Source organism: Mytilus edulis, chromosome 14 (assembly GCF_963676685.1).
Source record: "Mytilus edulis chromosome 14, xbMytEdul2.2, whole genome shotgun sequence".
NCBI classification, from domain to species: domain Eukaryota; kingdom Metazoa; phylum Mollusca; class Bivalvia; order Mytilida; family Mytilidae; genus Mytilus; species Mytilus edulis.
In genome coordinates this window covers 32,050,987-32,071,076 of record NC_092357.1, presented here as the reverse complement: position 1 = coordinate 32,071,076, position 20,090 = coordinate 32,050,987, and the positions used below count along the sequence as shown (strand labels likewise).

General features: G+C 32.6%; 3 protein-coding genes across 7 annotated transcripts in view; 1 reads left to right on the top strand and 2 right to left on the bottom strand.

The window, feature by feature from the left end:
* Nucleotides 1-10,297, bottom strand: part of LOC139503921 (protein AF-9-like) — a 55,636-nt gene extending 45,339 nt beyond the window's left edge. For 2 of the 4 annotated variants that reach the window (XM_071293936.1, XM_071293938.1), the window contains exons 1-2: nucleotides 9,933-10,069; nucleotides 9,748-9,794 (exon numbers count right to left, since the gene is read on the bottom strand). In XM_071293936.1, the coding sequence (XP_071150037.1) occupies nucleotides 9,748-9,750 (3 nt within the window). In that variant the 5' untranslated portion in view covers nucleotides 9,751-9,794; nucleotides 9,933-10,069. Of the gene's footprint in view, nucleotides 1-9,747; nucleotides 9,795-9,932; nucleotides 10,070-10,146 lie in introns of those variants that run through there. The other 2 variants (XM_071293940.1, XM_071293937.1) reach the window with 2 other exon arrangements.
* Nucleotides 10,298-16,947: 6,650 nt separating this feature from the next.
* The window catches only part of LOC139504452 (uncharacterized), a 32,747-nt gene continuing 29,604 nt past the window's right edge, over nucleotides 16,948-20,090 (bottom strand). For both annotated transcript variants that reach the window (XM_071294538.1, XM_071294539.1), the window contains one exon: nucleotides 16,948-17,068. In XM_071294538.1, coding sequence (XP_071150639.1) covers nucleotides 16,965-17,068 — 104 coding nt within the window. In that variant the 3' untranslated portion in view covers nucleotides 16,948-16,964. The remainder of the gene's footprint in view (nucleotides 17,069-20,090) is intronic.
* On the top strand, nucleotides 17,947-19,986 carry LOC139504453 (whirlin-like). Its single transcript, XM_071294540.1, has 3 exons — nucleotides 17,947-18,164; nucleotides 18,780-18,929; nucleotides 19,690-19,986. Exons 1-3 carry the CDS (start codon nucleotides 18,072-18,074, stop codon nucleotides 19,873-19,875), a joined length of 429 nt encoding a protein of 142 aa, XP_071150641.1. The 5' UTR covers nucleotides 17,947-18,071; the 3' UTR covers nucleotides 19,876-19,986.

Here is a 20,090-nt window from a genome sequence, read left to right as displayed (position 1 = left end):
GTTGAATATTAATCCTTTCAAAAAAATGTTTGAAGAAATTTTCTTTTTTATTTATGAAATTTCAAATGAGAAAAATTGAACCCAATTTTTTTAATCACATCCCCCTTTCCCTTATTCCAAAACTAATCTCAATTAAAATTTCTAATGGAGTTTGCAACAATAACTACTCATTTAAATACATCATAAAATATTAAGATGTAAAAAAACTGCTTGTTATCACTGAATGGTAAAGATTATTTTAATTTATCAGTTGGTAGTAAAAAGTGAATATACATTGTATATTGTATATAACAAAGATCTAAGTTGATTCTGGACAAAGAAAGATAACTCCAATAAAAAAAAATCTTGCTATTGCACAATATTTTGCAATTAGATATTTCTTGCTTACTATTCTGGACAAAGAAAGATAACTCTAATTAAAAAAAAATTTGCTATTTCACAATATTGTGCAATTAGATATTTCTTGCCATTGCGCAATACTGTGCAATTGAAAAGACTTGCTATTGCACAATACTTAATATAATAATTTTAGATCCTGATTTGGACCAACTTGAAAACTGGGCCCATAATAAAAAATCTAAGTACATTTTTGGATTCAGCATATCAAAGAACCCCAAGATTTCAATTTTTGTTAAAATCAGACTAAGTTTAATTTTGGACCCTTTGGACTTTAGTGTAGACCAATTTGAAAACAGGACCAAAAATGAAGAATCTACATACACAGTTAGATTTGGTATATCAAAGAACCCCATTTATTCAATTTTTGATGAAATCAAACAAAGTTTAATTTTGGACCCCGATTTGGACCAACTTGAAAACTGGGCCAATAATCAAGAATCTAAGTACATTTTTAGATTTGGCATATCAAAGAACCTAACTGATTCATTTTTTGTCAAAATCAAACTAAGTTAAATTTTGGACCCTTTGGACCTTAATGTAGACAAATTTGAAAACGGGACCAAAAGTTAAGAATCTACATACACAGTCATGACAGTTAGATTACGGCATATCAACATGATCAAAGAACCCCAATTATTCAATTTTGATGAAATCAAACAAAGTTTAATTTTGGACCCTTTGGGCCCCTTATTCTGTTGGGACCAAAACTCCCAAAATCAATACCAACCTTCCTTTTATGGTCATAAACCTTGTGTTTAAATTTCATAGATTTCTATTTACTTAAACTAAAGTTATTGTGCGAAAACCAAGAATAATGCTTATTTGGGCCCTTTTTGGTCCCCAATTCCTAAAATGTTGGGACCAAAACTCCCAAAATCAATACCAACCTTCCTTTTGTGGTCATAAACCTTGTGTTAAAATTTCATAGATTTCCATTCACTTTTACTGAAGTTAGAGTGCAAAAACTAAAAGTATTCGGACGACGACGACGACGCAGACGACGACGCCAACGTGATAGCAATATACGACGAAAATTTTTTCAAATTTTGCGGTCGTATAAAAAATGAAAAGAACCAAACATGTGACAGCTATCATAGCAACACTAAAATTGAAAAGTAAAAGATATATATAAAAGAAAATCATGAAAATAGAAACAGGATATATTTTATACAGAACTCAAAATATTTTAGTTCACAAATTTTCATGTCAAAATAAAAAAAAAATAACTATCCTTTAAAAAGTTAGAACTCATTATTTTGATACTCAAATAAACTTTAATGCCATGTTGTTATATTTAAAAACAAATTTAATGAACTAAACACACTAAAACTAACATCTGGTATATTGGTTGTTTTTCCCAATTTCATTGAAAACTGCGCTAAAAAATTCCCAAAACTGGCCAGGGTCCTTTTTCCCAAAATACCCAGATAAACCCCTGAGATTGTGTCATTCTGTACTGTTCATACTCCAGTATAGCCTCAATATAAAGAGTGTCGGACAACAAAATTTCAATAATAGCATGTACAGTATATATACATGTAGTCTTGCTTTCAGTATCTAGCCCTTCTATAGTTCGTGTATGGTCTTTGGAGTCACTTCAGTCCTTATGTAGAATAGGTAAGCTGAGCTAAGACATTCAGTACCTTACCCTTTTCATACATGTATATGGACCATAATTTGGTATTCGGCCTTTCATTGCCTTTGGTTTCTTTTTGTATCCTTTTTTATAAGTTCTAAAACTTTTAACTTTTATTCTGTGGGTTGTGTTGGTGTTAGAATAGTATTAATGGAACAATTGAGATTTTCAAGAAAAAATTAATAAATTTTGATTTGAACACCTTTTACTTTCAAGACAGGAAACCAATCTTTATTTTCTTTATTTTGCACAATATATTTGAACATATATATGAACACCATTACTAGTGTTACTTGCTTTATGTTAATATTTAAAATCTATTTTCAATTTTAAATTAAAGTTTTTTTTAAACGCGACAGGAAACCATAAGAAACCAAAAGCATTTTTTTAGTTTTATTTTATTGCAAAATCTGCTTAAAATAATCTGAACAGTATACTCTTTCTCAAAATCCATCTTAAATGTAACAGTACTATTATAAAACTCCTAAATATGTGCTTGTTTTGAAAACAATTAGTACAATTTATTCAGAAATTTCCATATTTTCTTCATTGATACAGGATCCTGTATCAATGAAGAAAATATGGAAATTTCTGAATAAATTGTACTATTTAATTGTTTTCAAATTACCATAATCGTTGTATCTTGATGTTTTAGCCAAAAAAATGTATTGATATTTGGTTTTGAAATTCCAGTTATATACAATTTATTCCAAATCATTGGCAATGTAAATTTCTTTAAATCCAGTAAAGAAAAAAACTTTTAACTTGGAATTAAAATCTTTAAAATAGGCACCATGTGATATTTGTGACCTGTACACCATCTACATCAGGCCAACCTTAAAAATATGTTTGTTTGCAGTTTTCCGACTGTACCTTCAGACTGAAGGGTCGGTAGGTAGGAAAAATATTTTATTATATCAGCCAAAATACAGTTTAAACGTCAAGCAGTTACACTAAACCAAGTTTCTTGTGAAGAAAAAAAACCATTTTAAAACAACAAAGACTGGACATGCTGAAAACCAACATCAAATGAACAGGCATTTTCAGATAAAAAAACAATTAACCAAAAAAGAAACTTTAACATAGTGTCATTATCCAATTTATGACATAAAATATGGTATAATTATTAAATACTCACCAGGAACACTTATAAACAAGGAATGTCATTATGACTAGAACTGTTTTAAAGAAATATATTCAGACATTTATGCTTCTTGACTAGAATGTTTTCATGAGTAGAGTATTTTCATCAGAAAAATGTAGATATTAAAGACAATATAAGACAATGTATTAAAGAGTGCATTTTTAATAAAAAAAAATTACCATTGAATCTTCCTCAATTGAAACTAGAGGCTCTAAAGAGCCTGTGTCGCTCACCTTGGTTTTGTGAATATTAAACAAAGGACGTAGATGGATTCATGACAAAATTGTGTTTTGGTGATGGTGATGTGTTTGTTCATCTTACTTTACTGAACATTCTAACTGCTTACAATTATCTCTATCTATAATTAACTTGGCTTAGTAGTTTCAGAGAAGATTTTTGTAAAACCCAACAACAGGTTGTCCGATTCACCTGAAAAATTCAGGGCAGATAGATCTTGACCTGATGAACATTTTTACCCCATGTCAGATTTGCTCTAAATGCTTTGGTTTTTGAGTTATAAGCCAAAAACTGCATTTTACCCCTATGTTCTATTTTTAGCCATGGCGGCCATCATGGTAAGTTGACCGGGTCATGCCACACATTTTTAAAACTAAATACCCAAATGATGATTGTGGCCAAGTTTGGTTTAATTTGGCCACGTATTATCAGAGGAGAAGATTTTTGTAAAAGATAACTAAGATTTACAAAAAATTGTTAAAAATTGACTATAAAGGGGTCAACTGACCATTTCGGTCATGTTAACTTATTTGTAAATCTTACTTTGCTGAACATTATTGCTGTTTACAGTTTATCTCTGTCTATAATAATATTCAAGATAATAACCAAAAACAGCAAAATTTCCTTAAAATTACCAATTTAGGGGCAGCAACCCAACAACTGGTTGTCTGATTCATCTGAAAATTTCAGGACAGATAGATCTTGACCTGATGAACATTTTTACCCCATGTCAGATTTGCTCTAAATGCTTTGGTTTTTGAGTTATAAGCCAAAAACTGCATTTTACCCCTATGTTCTATTTTTAGCTGTGGCGGCCATCTTGGTTGGTTGGCGGGGTCACGCCACACAATTTCTAAACTAGATACCCCAATGATGATTATGGCGAAGTTTGGATTAATTTGGCCCAACAGTTTCAGAGGAGAAGATTTTTGTAAAAGTTAACGACGACGGACGACGACGGACGCCAAGTGATGAGAAAAGCTCACTTGGCCCTTCGGGCCAGGTGAGCTAAAAAAAGGCAACTTGAAAAAAAAGTACTAATTAAGACATTCGACTGTTTTCATATTTCTAACAATATTTAATTATATGTGATAAGGTTATATTTTTGCCAGGCTTGAATGAAAACCTAAGAAATCTAAAGTTTGGGGTGAAATCCATAGCACCCCATTAAAAGTAAATGGTCTGTACTGAAATGTTTTTAATGCATAAAAAAATTGGCAGCATAGCTCCTAAGGACATGTTTTAATTGAATTCACACAGGCCACACAGTTTGGGTATATTTAATATTGTAAGAAAGAGAATAATTGCAATGAGTGGGGCAGCCCCCCTTATCTTAAAAGAGCATACTCATTGCAATCAAAGATAGATTTAATATAGAGAGAGTATATTTATTTTTCAAGCTAACCATTCATTTTCTCTACATCTTTGTGTAGTTAGGGTTGCTTCTTATTGATTTGGCATGATCTATATCCATTAACATTTCAAATGAGCCCTTCCTCCGTACAGGCGTGTTTACAGATTGATATCCATGAACATTTAAGTCACGGAGGAGTGGTTTCATCTGTCGTCTTCACAACGATTTGTAGAAAATATGCCATACTTCAAGCTGCTGTCGAATTATTTAACCACTGAAATTGGTTCCATAAAGTCAGGCTCCACAGATTCTGTACCTGATTTGTTTGAGACAGAATGGTTATCGTGTCAGTTATGAATATCTGCTGCATCATCGTCAATGATATCATCACACATCATTACATGTGCCTGAATCTGTATAAACAGTTTACTAATAAAGTTTTTTGTTTGTTATTTGTCTTAAAATTGAAACGAGACGACAGCGTAAAGTACTCCTCCGTGACTTCATGGATACCTAAGATATCATTAAATGGTCACATGAACGCTTAACGGGAAGCTAAGAAAAACCGAACTTGAAATGCGTAATTGAACCAGACTTTAAATCATTTCCGGAAAGGACCCAAAGTTCCGGATCGCGTCAATAGAAGTATTAAAAAAAGTTTCTTCAAATTTAAAGCAATAAAATTTTCACAGTCGGGAGGATTTTCAAGGGTCGGTCGGTAAACTGCAAACATATAATATTTTAATTTAAGCCTCATGTACATGGTTTCCTGATTTTAACCTACTTTAGTGGGCTAAAATCAATATAAAGTACTTCCTTTCAAGTCATGCATGGTAAAAGTTTACTTCTCCTTTGACAAGTTTATTGCGTTTCTGAAAAGTGTTTGCAGAACATGAATAAAAAAAAAAAATTTTAAATTGTGACAAAGATACCAACTTTGTACATTCCAAGTGTAACGGTCGATATATTAACATGTATTTTTTTTATTAAATTATCTTTATTCACCTAAAATATCCAGTAATATATACTGCTGAAGCAAAATCAATCCAACGAGCATCGGCACAATGATAAGAGACGTAATGTCAATTGAATTTTCCAAGGACCCTTTACATCGTTATCCGGAAACGAAGTGTGTTATAACGTCTGTCAAATCTGAAATTGATTTTTTTCTAGTCATTGGGCTTTATTTTCACACAAGATTGTATGTAACATTATGCACATAGGAAAAATAATAGACCCCCGGCGCAATCTCTTTTAAAATTGTATTTTCCTTTTTTAAACAAGACGAAACAAGTCTACAGATTATGTTTGCTAACATCCCGTTGGAAACAAAAACAATGTTTAGACCTAGTATTTCATACATGTATATACGGCCATAAGGGCGTGATCACATGTTAGTCAGATGTTTCACGTATGACCAGAAATGATTAGAACTTAACGACAAAAACAATTTTAATAAAAAAAAAAAGGAAATAACTGGACTTCTGTTTTGTGTGAAATGTAACGCATAACGATAACGTCATTTTCTAACTTAATTATTACGAAGAACAAAACTAGAATGTAAATCATCTCTGATTTACCTGTTTGAACATCTCGCGAGAGTTCATATTTGCATATTGCTATAAAGAATTCTATTACAACAAAGCAGATTACATCATCTAAAATTTGCGTTACGAAATCGGAAACCAAAGTAACGCTAGTGTTCTTACACCTGCTACAGAAATACTTATAATTCTCGGCATTTTCTTCTGACTATTCTTATTGGTGGATGTTCTTTATTATGACCATTATCTATAAATCAGTCAGCGTTATGCACTTCGGAAGCGAAAAGTAACGCCAGAAACGACACAAAAATACGGTCGTATAATCTTTGAAATTTGTTAATTTCAATTTTTTTTCTAGGGAAGAGTAGCATACACTTGTATTTGTATGTTGATAAAAATAAAGGCATCTTTAGATGTAGTTATAACTTTTCTTACAGTAATACACATTTTTATCACTTTTCTATCGTTATAGGAAACGAGCCCAATAGCAAATTGTGGTCCATATATTTCACATAAACATGACAATACCTGCTAAAACTAATACTAATACCTACTTCTTTTGTTATTATTATTTGTTTCTATCCTTTTTTTCAACTTTTTAGGGCATTGCAATGACTTTTGTTTGGACATGACTCATGGCATAAGCGGAAGAAGGGATCCCGTAGACCGCCCTACGTCACGAATCATGAATATGCATATTCTATTTATAATATAGGCAATTTATAAACGATTCTGAAAATACTAATGCTAACCAGATGCTCCGCAGGGCACAGCTTTATACGACCGCAGAGGTTGAACCCTGAACGATTGGGGCAAGTATGGACACAACATTCAAGCTGGATTCAGCTCTAAATTTGGATTGTGATTAAATAGTTGATACAGCATCGGTTTCTGACACAGAATGAATGTCATTGTGGTCTAATGAACTTAAAATTTTTTTTTGCCTTTGAGCAATTCACTATGCTGTTTGAATATTAATCCTCTCAAAGAAATGTTTGAAGAAATATGAAATGAGAAAAATTTACCCCCCCCCCCATTTTTTTTCACATCCCCCCTTCCCTTTTTCCAAAACTGATCTCAATTCAAATTTCTAATGGAGTTTGCAACAATAACTACTCATGTTTAAATACATCACAAAATATTAAAATGTAAAATAAAGTGCTTGTTATCACTGAATGGTAATTAAAATAAAGATTGTTTTAATTTATCAGTTGGTAGTAAAAGTGAATATACACAATTGTGTAGAACAATGATTTAAGTTAATTCAACTACTATTCTGGACAAAGAAAGAAAATTAATTCCAATTGAAAATTTCTTGCTATTGCACAATATTGTGCAATTAGATATTTCTTGCTATTGTGCAATACTGTGCAATTGAAAATATTTGCTATTGCACAATACTGTGCAATTGAAGATTTCTTGCTATTGCGCAATACTGTGCAATTGTAAATTTCTTGCTATTGCACAATACTGTGCAATTGAAGATTTCTTGCTATTTCTGAATACTATGCATTGAAAATTTCTTGCTATTGCACAATACTTAATATAATAATTTTGGATCCTGATTTGAACCCACTTGAAAACTGGGCCAATAATCAAAAATCTAAGTACATGTTAAGATTCAGCATATCAAAAAAGCCCAAGAACTCAATTTTTGTTAAAATCAAACTTAGTTTAATTTTGGACCCTTTGGACTATGTATACGTAGACCAATTTGAAAACGGGACCAACAATTAAGAATCTACATACAAAGTTTAATTTTGGACCCCGATTTGGACCAACTTGAAAACTGGGCCAATAATCAAAAATCTATTAAGTACATTTTTAGATTCAGCATATCAAAGAACCCCAAGGATTCAATTTTTGTTAAACTTAGTTTCATTTTGGACCCTTTGTACCTTAATGTATCTATTTGAAAACGGGACCAAAAATTAAGAATATAATACATACACAGTTAGATTCGGCATATCAAAGAACCCCAATTATTCAATTTTTGATGAAATCAAACAAAGTTCAATTTTGGACCCTTTGGGCCCCTTATTCCTAAACTGTTGGGACCAAAACTCCCAAAATCAAACCTAACCTTCCTTTTATGGTCATAAACCTTGTGTTTAAATTTCATAGATTTCTATTTACTTATACTAAAGTAATATGGTGCGAAAACCAAGAATAATGATTATTTGGGCCCCTTTCTGGCCCCTAATTCCTAAACTGTTGGGACTTCAACTCCCAAAATCAATCCCAACCTTCCTTTTGTGGTCATAAACCTTGTGTTTAAATTTCATTGATTTCTATTAACTTATACTAAAGTTATTGTGCGGTAACCAAGAATAATGCTTATTTAGGCCCTTTTTTGGCCCCTAATTCCTAAACTGTTGGGACCAAAACTAACCTTGTCAGACGTCATAATTATTAGGACTACATGTAGCATGTCATTTGCTCTATTCCTTATTTTAGTAAATTTTCTCTATTCTTTGTTATTCATTAGTCATACTAGTTCTCCAATTCTTTATGCTTTTAGCCATAGTCCAAGTGTCGGATCTAGGGATAGGGTTCCGGGGAGTGGAATTCCCCTCTTTTTTGGGACGATCAATGCATTTGAAAGGGGACATATACATGTAGTTGGAATCCACCTTCATTCTGGGTAGGGAAACCCCTTTTCAAAATGGCTTGATCTGCCCTTGGTTCCCTATTTTGATAAACATGATAAACCTGTACTAACTGTAAAAAATGATGATTAGGTTTAGGATAAAATTAAACTATACTTGTGTAGTTGTTGTATTTTTCTAGTCCAAATTATTATGACGTCTGGCAAGGCTATTTTTAATTTTTTTCTGGGACGCCTTCCTACAACGTCATAACGCCGAAGCCATTTTTTACGTCTGGAGTTTGAGAGCAAATTTTGGGGGGAACTTTGACACCTAATTTTAACAAGAAATTTGTATTGCCATAGGAAGGCGTCCCAGAAAAAAATTAAAATAGCCTTGCCAGACGTCATAATTATTTGGACTAGTATTTTTCCTATAATTTTATTTTGTTTGTTTTTGTTTTTTGTCACACTTTTTGGGTTAAATTTTTTTTTATAAACCATGCATATCAACCTTTTTACTATTCCAGACAACCAAACATTATCAGCACAACTGCTTTACACAACCGTAATAATTTAATTAAAACAGAGACATATATATATGTGTATATATGTCTCTGATTAAAATTTAAATGCCAACAGTTACATTCACATGCCAAAATTCAAGTTTTATTCAAAATTGAAGTCGCTGAGAAAGGGGCGTCTATTTACATGTGGTCTGTGGAAATTTACTGGATTTCAGCATCGAAAAGAGGTAGTCCAAATAATTATGACGTCTTGAAAGGCTATTATAATTTTTTTCTTTGACGCCTTACATCGACGTAGTGTTCATATCTTTCTACTAACCATTAAAACTAAAAGTAATAATACAAGGATTTCGTGAGCTCAGAAACCTAGTCCAAATAATTATGACGTCTTGAAAGGCTATTATAATTTTTTTCTTTGACGCCTTACTTCGTTGATGTAAGGCGTCAAAGAAAAAAATTATAATAGCCTTTCAAGACGTCATAATTATTTGGACTATCAGAAACCTTGATCTGTTGAAAAATGGCGTCGATTTATGTGCATCCTTTTCGCAGCCTCAGTTACAATTTAACCACAGGGGCTTGTTTAATGGGTCAGACGAGGTTTTACTGTCAATGGCGATCGCTATCCAAATACCAAAAGGGATTTATAAACAAGTTTCTTACCGCCAATTTTCAAATTCAGAATTTCCAACGAATTTCCCACTCATATATCACTTACCATACACCAAAATGTCACAAATTGGACAAAGTTCTTAAATATCTAGTCCAGTCCTCCTTATTTTCACTTCTAACGCTGTTTTCGAGCATTTTTTTGCCAGTTCAGAACAAACGGACAACATCCCTGACCGGAAGTTGGAACAGTATTCGGGTCTCACTAATTAGCAACAATAAGCGTCAAGAAGCGACAACAAGCGTCAACAAGCGACAAGAAGCGACAACAAGAATTATTTTAGCGACAAGTACACACAATGTGGAACATCAAATGAGATTAACGAGGCGCGTGTCCCCTCTTTTATTGCTACAATAACATCCAATTAACACCTTCAACTTTGTACACGCGTCAGACTATACAATTACACGCGCCAGAATATACAATCATTGTAAATAGTGAACACCTGTTGAAAACTCAAGATTGTCATTAATTTCCTTTCATCTTCAATCAATATGCATAAACATGATAAATATCGTTTAATGAGGCAATAAACAAATAAAAAGATGAAAACATTCACATTTCAATTTTCCTTTCCTCTTGTTTGATTTCAGTTCTTTGTATTTCACAATTTGTGTCAATATTTTCAGGACAATGATGCACAAATAATTCATTTTGCGAGCTTAATATCTATTGCACGAAAAGAGTTTAAAAAACAAATTATAAGATAAATAATATGTTCTAAAACACAAGGAAACGTAATCTCATAATACAATAATTAAACGTAATGCTGGCTGTTATACATAATAGATGATAAAATATTATGTAAATAATGTTTCATTTTTTTCTATCAATTTTAACTTTCTTGTCGCTAAAATTATTTTCTTTTGCATATTCTTTTAATATTTATTGCAATAATTAATTTTAATTAAAAAAAAAAATGTTTTCTTGTCGCTAAATAGTTTCTTGTCGCTAAAATAATTCTTGTTGTCGCTTCTTGTCGCTTGTTGACGCTACTTGTCGCTAAAATTCTTGTTGTCGCTAATTAGTGAGACCGCAGTTTTCGGAACTCATCGATACAGATCCATACAGTACACTGAATATTGCCGGTAAGTATCGAAAGTCACTCTGCAGCAAATGTTATTTGGAGGGAAATTACAAACAGAGAAAAAAACATGAAAAAATGGAAAACGATAATTTTACGGTTTCATGGTACTTTATTTTTACTTTAACGAATATTTTGAAAGCAGCAGCATATGTAGCCTAATTTACAAACAGAAAGAAATGAAAGTGATGCGTTGCTTCACCCTTTTTTTATGAAACATATAATTTTGATACAAAAACAAATTTTAAACCAAAGAAAATGTCTTTGCAGTGGCGTAGCTTGCATGTATGCTCGGATGCTCAAGCATCCACATCATTTTGACAAAAATAAAATAAAAATAGCAGCAGCTTAACATTATATGTCATATTTTATCTATCAAAGGGCAATTAGGAGCAAGGCATAACTAAAAAAGCACTATTTTCTTTTTCTTTTTTCTTTTCAATATCTTAAGAGAAATAAAAGCTTCACAGCAAATGAAATGTGATTTCCATTACAATTTATATTTTAAAGGGCCATAACTGGTTAAAAATATTTGATTACGACTTATTTTCCAAATTGTCAAAGACATTCATTGCTTAAGATATGAGTTTCATTTAATCTAACAAAAATTGTACACATGAGAGTGCTAACAAAACCAGACGATCGGACGCCCGGTATTTTTATGTCTCCTGCAAAGCGTTTAGCTCAGTAATCAAAAACCAAAAACCCAAGGTTGTAGACTCAAATTCCTGGAAAGAGAAGTCACTTCAGTTCCTATATTCCGAAGTTCCTAAATTTTACAGAAGTGCCGCTGTAATGAGGTCCGTTTTTGATATGTCAAATATAAGATTGGGTGGGAAACTTTACATCAAATATTAACGAATTGAATGATGGTAGTTTCGAGGAAACAATAAAATTTGGTTAAAAATATATGAATTGGTAGGTATTTTGAATTTAAACAAAAATCTAACTAGTGTCGGATTCTGGGGGAGTACATGTGCTTAAATAAAAAATATTTTTCTGCATAAAAAGGTCAAAATTTTTTTTCGCCTCGCTCCGCTCGGCGAAACATCCATGTCATTTCCACCCTGGCTACGCAACTGCATAGTAACATAAGGGGGGGCTATCCCAATCATCTTTATTTTCTTTAACGAACATTGATAAAATTTGTTGAAGGGTCCTATTGTAGCGCTCTACCATATCGTCTGACTGTGGGTGATAGGGAGTGGTTCTAGTTTTCTTGATTTCCAATAGATCGCACATACTTGCGAATAGTTTGGACTCGAACTCACGTCCCTGATCAGTATGTATACAGCATGGCGCTCCGAACCGAGAAATAAATACTGTTACGAGCTTGTCGGCCACTGTCTGAGCACAGTGTTCTTTGAGAGGGTACGCCTCAGTCCACTTGGTAAAGTAATCGGAAACTACCATGATGTACGGGTTTGAATGGTCTTTAATTGGTAGTGAACCCATTAGATCTATTGCGATACATTCCATTGGTCTATAAACATTTCTATGTTGCATGGGAGATTTGCCTAGACCCGGGCCCGGTTTTCTTTGCTGGCATAAGAGACATGTCTGACACCATCGTGTTATGTCTGTAGTCATTCCCAGCCAATAAAACCTTGCTCGGACTTTTGCTAGAGTTCTATCGCGACCAAAGTGCCCTGCTGTTCTACAGTCATGTAGAAGACGCAAAATTTTACCCCGAATTCTCTTTGGCGCAACCAGTTGCTGATATGATGTTCCATCACTATTTTCCCATCTTCTGTACAGAATGTCGTCAATTACATCGAGCAACTCCCATTGTTTTAATAAAGTACTAAGATCTTGGTCAGGTGTGCTTATATGAGGCTTTTCTTACCATGTATTTGCCGAAGCGAAAGCATTGAACTGATTGTTTTGTCTTCATGTTGATATTGTTTTAATTCGGTTGTACTCCATTGTTGTGTCCAGTTTGACGTCATTTTGGGGATAGAAATACGTAAGCTCTAGGGTTTGGGGGAGTGCACTTTTGGGATTTGAACGCTAGTAAAGAGTTGACTTTATTATATTCTACATTTTATCTAAAACAATATATCTTACTAACTAGGTAAGGACTTAACCGTAAACTTGACCATCGTATTTTACGTATTTATATCTTATTGAAATGTATTGTAAATGTGAACTACAAAATACATGTAAAAAGCATGTAATAAAACATATTTAGACTTTAATAATCGTCAGTTTATTAGAGAACCTGGGAAAACATTACACTAATCTGTTACAAATTGGGGGCTCGTCCGGGATACCGGGACACCGGAAGTGGCCCGGTGGGGGAAAACAAAATGGCCGGAACTACCAGTTGTTAATAAAACGGAGATAGAATAAAAAAAAAGAAAGTTAACCAAACCCCTGAAATATTTAAGGACTAACAGTAAAGTGACTACCGTCACACTATAAATGAGTTGCAGCAAATATATCTACATTCAGCTTTACCAAACAACCATTTAATTAAATAGGAAAACTTTTGTTTAATAAGATAGTGTGGAAGTGTAGTGTAAAGAGTAGAAAAATCAAAACTATTAACATATTAATCAAAAGGACCACCAAAAGCCCGTAATTTATCTAAAACACCCAAAGATTTTTTTACACTCCAAAAATGGTTTATACCACTATGTTCATATATTTTATTTCAATAGTTTATGATAAGCTCTTTAATAGTAGTTAATGAACTCTGACAGATTAGTTGTAGAACACTTACATGTACTAGAGGCCGAGATGAAACGATATTTAAATGGCTTTTTGTGTAGTTTAGGTAGCCAATACATAGTAGGGACCTTCAAATGTTCAGAAGAAACCTTAAGCTTTGATGTGGTTGTGATATGCTATATGACTCTCTATGAAGCATTAGTATTGTATACGCGGTGCATTTTCACTATATGAATTTCGAAAACATTTATCTATTAAAGTCTTAATTTAGCCGACTTGCTCAAACAAAAGATAAAGTAAGAGAAGGATTTGATAAAGTTTAACTTGCGGAGGAAAGTTTGCTTTAACACTCTAATACATTCGATAGAAATTCCATTTAATTTCTTGTAAATCGTAGGGATCTTTATCCTTGGTTTTATCTATCCATTTCCACGGCACTCCATCACTAATTACGTACATCTTGATATAGGTTAAACCGTTGGTTTTCCGGTTTAAAAGGTTTTACACTGGGGGGCTTTATAACTTGCTGTTCGGTGTGAGCCAAGACTCCATGTTGAAGACCGTATTTTGACCTATAATGGTCTACTTTTATAAATTGTGACTCGGATGGAGAGTTGTTTCATTGTCACATATCACCTCTTCTTATATCTATATATGGCTTAAACCGAAACGGGATGGGATAAAAAGGGATAGAAAAAACACACTACTTTTCTAATATATTTATAATGGGCCCGCTTAAAATGAGTGTTTTCAAATCGTAAAACAATGAAGAAAAAAAAATTAATCGAATTACTGATTTAAAGTAACTGTTTAAAAAAACATGTATACTACTCATGTTTACTTGAGATCTTGTCCCGAACTGATAGTGCGAGCCAAAATTTGAAAATATGTTCTGGGAGAACTTTTTTCACAGACATTTTATATGATTTGTTCCATCTCTATAAAATAAGTTCCACACTTAACCTGGTAAAATAAGTACCGAGTTGGGGAAATATGTTCCTTACTTAATTAAATTAGTTCCGCATTTATGAGATTTGCTCCTTACCTTGTGAAATAAGTTCTGGGTTTGTGAGATTTGATCCTCACCTGGTAAAATAAGTTCTTTATCGGTGAAATATGTTCCACTGGTTAAACAAGTTATCTTATATATACTGATCATTTGTCATCAGTTAGTTTACAGTTATCATTCAAGTGCATTATAAATATAAGTATTATATTAATTGTACAATAAATAAAAGGTGTAAATCATCAAATTTGTATTCTTTGGAGTTTACATTTAGCAATGCTTAATTATATAATCGTAAATGATATCAAAATGAAACATTTGAGCCAGAAAAGAGTAGAATAAGAATTTTTTTTATCTTCCTCCTATTGTTACAGTTATATTCTGTTGCTTTTATAACACGTATTTGAACTTTAATGCTGTTTTTTGTACATTAAAAAGACATATCACAATGAAAATATGTTGAAACTTAACTTCTAATCAATTATTTTGGTATTTTCGAAACGTAAACAAACAGTTTTCCCCATGATCCTTTATTCGCACTTTATACACACTGATAATTCATTTTCATATTGTACAAATGTATGTACACACTGTAAATGACATACACGAAATATCTTTAAAATATATTAATTGATAAAGTGTTCTCTTCTCAACCCTCAGTGGCAACTATTTCATGCAATATTACGGACCTCTGAAATTTAATGTGCAATACATCAATTGCTAGTGGACGGTTCTACAAAGTGAAAGATCTGTGAAAACTGATGAATAGTTGAAAATTGAAGTTGTCACTGGAGAAGGATATCGATGATATATATATATACAGATATAGGATAGGAATAGAAATCATTGTGTCACCTACAAATTTAACATTCCGGCCCATTTCAAATGAAAATAAATATTTTAAGATTAGAAATGGGTGATGAAACGGGTTAAGAATGTATTGAAATATACACTATAAGTATATAGGTAAACATGTGTGTACTTAAAAAAAAAAACAACAACACAAAAACTGGGAATTCAATCGCGGCACTTAAGCCCTTAAGAAACTTTCAAGTTCTCTTAAATAAAGCGGGTAATGTGATTATTAATATTTCGCCGTGAAATGAAATCATCATTTTTAGGACTATTATATTTTGTCTAATTATTTGGAATATTATTATTTGAGATAATTTGATTGAAAGATTTATGAAAAAAAGTTTAACAAATTTTTCGAAAGTATGCAACATTTTTCAGGAAATTGAAGAACTAGATAATTAGTAAACACGTTAAATAAATTTTCTTTTTATTACTAACAAGCTTATACATGTTATAATCCTATATCATTTTTGACACCCGTTTTAAGTATACTTATAGTGCATTTTATTCAGTTTATTTCATTCCCGTCAAATTCGTCCTTTTAGCGCCGCCTGTAAACGTTGACAGTGCCCCTGGTTATTGTTACGTTACGTTACAATGGACCTTTGACGTTCTACACACTCAACAAGATTTGTTTGTAGAAGCCACGAATGTCCCTTTGGCCGCAAGAGGGTTAAATATTGACTTTGTGTGCGACATTCATAAGGCGCCTAACCCAAGTCGTGAGCCTATAGTTCAGTGCTAGTCGTTGGAACATGTCTGTCATATTTGTTTTCGTATAATTGTTGTGTTAATAAATTTAATCAGTTTTCTCATTGACAATCATACCGCATCTCCTTTTTTTTTATATATATAACGGGATAAAAACAGAGGACGGTAACTGGAATTAAAACAAACTCAAACAACAAATCGTCATTCAAGTATGGAACGGGGTACAATTTTCTTCAAAACATGATGATCACTGTATATTTTACAAAAATTCAATTTTTATTCGCGTGAATTTTCTCGTTACAAATAAAACCGAAAGAAATCGCCATATGCGTTCTAGCTTAAGTTATCACATACGTCTAGATTAAACTGCAAGAAGATACACACGGCTTGTGATGCATGCAACTTCATTTGGTTTCTGGCAGAGAGTTGTCTCAGTGGCAATTATACCACATCTTCTTATCTTTATATCGTGTAAGTGTATTTCTTAATAACTGCAGCATACATAAACAGATGTCCAATATAAAACAAAATAATTTATTAAGAATTTCTACAAGTCTGACAGCATACACTCCTGAATCTAGAACATTGTCCAAGTGATTTGGCTCTCTGACAGTCTGTACTCTTGTCGCCGTAATCACAATCTGGGAAAAATCAAATAAGATAGAATTACAATTTGCTACATTATTTATATTGGATAACTGACTACACACAGGTGTAAAATTCTGAGCAATTTCTATGACGTGCATTACTCATTTTACACTTCCCTTCATGCAATGGTAGAAAAAAAATACCCCCCCCCCCCCAAAAAAAAAAAAAAAAAAAAAAAAACAACAAACAAACAAACAAACAAACAAAACATACGCTTTTGTTTATCACAAGGTTACAGGTGAATTATACATTAAAATATTTGATTTTCTTTGACGGCTTGCTCTCTAATCAATGTTTACGTACTCAATGTTACTATATCGAATTTGTTGAGATGTCTAAGCAAGCAATGGGTACGAAGATTATTCAGTAGTTTGTTATTCCCTTCTCGCTAAATTTAAGTAGAGTCTATCTTGGTATATTCGAGAGAGAAAAAATCTGTACGTCCAAACCATATAGGATCATTTAGTTTTTGTTTTACCGCTGTGCCAGACAAAGTGTACCACCTACATTACCATCAACTTGAAGGCCTCAAGTGATTTTTCTGTAAGAATTTATATATAATAATAATTAGAGATTCAAACTTCGAGATTTATTATTGATTTTTACCTGCAATTAGTATCAAATATACAGTTATTATAATTATCTAGTTTTACCTATATTGGAAATATTAATGATCAATATCGGTATAATTCTATTTCCATGACAACGATTTACAAAACGTATCCGATGACAAAGGAAGTATGAATAAAACGCGTTGAATGATCTAGTGTCTATTACGGAGAACAAACCAAACGAACAAATCAATATTGTATATTGCATATAAAAGGTTTAGGCAAAAATTAGCTATTGCAAAATAGAAACAAACGTCAAAAAATGGATATCACCTGGTGTTAACGGAGAACAAACCAAACGAACAATTTGATGTCTTCATATTACATATAAAAGGCCTAGGTTTAGGCAGAAATTAACTTTTGCAAAATAGGACAAACATCAAAAATGGATAGCTGTCTAGACCTTACTCCTGTAAAGATACCCAGACCACAAATATACTCAGTGGTGGACTTAGCTATTATGAACTCTAAAAAGGAGGTACGTGTTCATCATTTGTTTCATGAATTATTGATGCAATGTAACACTTAGCAAGTATTCTGTAATTATTTGTTTATGTAATTGCATTTCAACATTGTATTTTCACTTTCAGTAAAGTTACTGTAAAACGTGTTGAATTATTTGAAAAACTAGGCGTAATTCCAGCAACACGGGTTTTAATACTCTTCGAATTAGTATTTGATTTGGCCACTTTCAAATCGTATGTAGACGAAACGCGCACCTGTCATGCCAAATTATGATATAAATATAAAAAGATGTGGTATGATTGCCAATGAATAAACTCTTTACCCAGATTCCAAACAACAAAAGGTCGGATTCACCGTATGGGCTTTACAAAGAGCAACACCCATACCGTAGTAAGCTGACCGACAGTTAAAGAAACCTCACGAGCAGTAAAGGTCGTTAAAAACCACCTTCATCAGCGGTAAGTATAATCCTGGTAGCTTTGGTAACGTTTTATGTCTTGATTGAATTCCAGGATAACTGGAAAGAAATTATAAAACGGTTTGCAATCCTTATATATTTGTCACTTTTTTAATATTTATCCAACTATATACATATATGAGTCATATAATAGTTGATCTTTTATTTTAGTTGGAGATAAAGCTTAAAGATCTCAAAAAGAAGTACTTGGGTGTCCATGTTGAAATAGTGACAATTTACAGAACGAAACCTACGTTTGGTGTGGCAGTACAAGGTGGGGCAGATACTCAACAAAAAACTCCTATAGTAGTTCATATTCAGGTACCGTAGTGTTATACTTCTAAGAAGTTTGATCTCTTTATTTTACTTTGTGAATTCTGCAGATGCAGCATTTAAAAAAAGGGGGATCAAAAACTTGACAACGCTTGAATTGGGATTTTTTTTTATCAACCATCAGCATAAACCACATATATACAGCTTTATTAAAAGGGTATTATATTTCTAATTTTTTTAATCTCTTTATTCTAACTCTGGAGATGCGAATCAAGGATTTTGAAAAAAACGAAAACTATAGACAACGAAAATTCTATGCATTAACCATCATAATTCAATAAAAGGAGTCTGGACCCTCTCCTCTTTAATCCGACTTTGCTCTGATTATGTTATAAAGCTATTACCGGCTATCAAAATTGTATGTTCTACATGCATATAGGACATGTATATTTGGCTATTGTGTACAACAGAGTTAAGTCTGCGTATCCGATTGCCGTTACAACACGATGAATATGGCATTTTCAAAAATCAACTGGTCTTTTTAATTGTTTTTATATATTGATAGCTGAACCCCATTTTATATTACGCTCATTTCACAAAAAAACAAAACATACTACCTTACAAGTTTATTAATATCTTCGTATAACAGTATATTTATTTTTAAAGAAGACATGATGTCACGTCCAGACAGTTACCTTTGATGTAAAAATAATGTTTAACGCAACTTTCATCACAATGTCTATTTTGCGGCGGACAGTTTTAATATACATATATCATCTGTGTTTAATGACAGTTATATTTTTTACAGCCTGGTGGTTCGGCATTTGCCTCTGGAACGTTAAAGTGTGGACATGAAATTTTGGAAATCAACGGAACTTCAACTGAGAAGTTAAAACATGACGAAATAGCAAATCTTATTGCTAACGAATTTAAGACTGCAACTAGCATACAACCTATGGAATTAGTAGTTAAAAGTTTTGTCACTAGTTTATAGTATAGGGGTTATCGTGGTACATCATATTGGAGATCGTATTTTGAATTTCAAATATCTCGCGCAAAGGAAGGACCATGGGCAACGTCATTTTCAAAGATGTATGGAGTCACTGTGTATTAAACGTCATTTTCAAAGACGTCTTTCCATTCCAAGGACGCTGGAACTGTGTCACGTGATTAATATAGAGACTAAAACTGTATTACATGGAGGAGGGG

Bases quoted from the DNA above. Each gene is read 5' to 3' on its own strand.
- LOC139504453 (XM_071294540.1), top strand. From the start codon at position 18,072: ATGGATAGCTGTCTAGACCTTACTCCTGTAAAGATACCCAGACCACAA. The intron at 18,165-18,779 runs GTACGTGTTCAT...CTTTTATTTTAG, and splicing joins TTATGAACTCTAAAAAGGAG to TTGGAGATAAAGCTTAAAGA. The intron at 18,930-19,689 runs GTACCGTAGTGT...TATTTTTTACAG, and splicing joins CTATAGTAGTTCATATTCAG to CCTGGTGGTTCGGCATTTGC.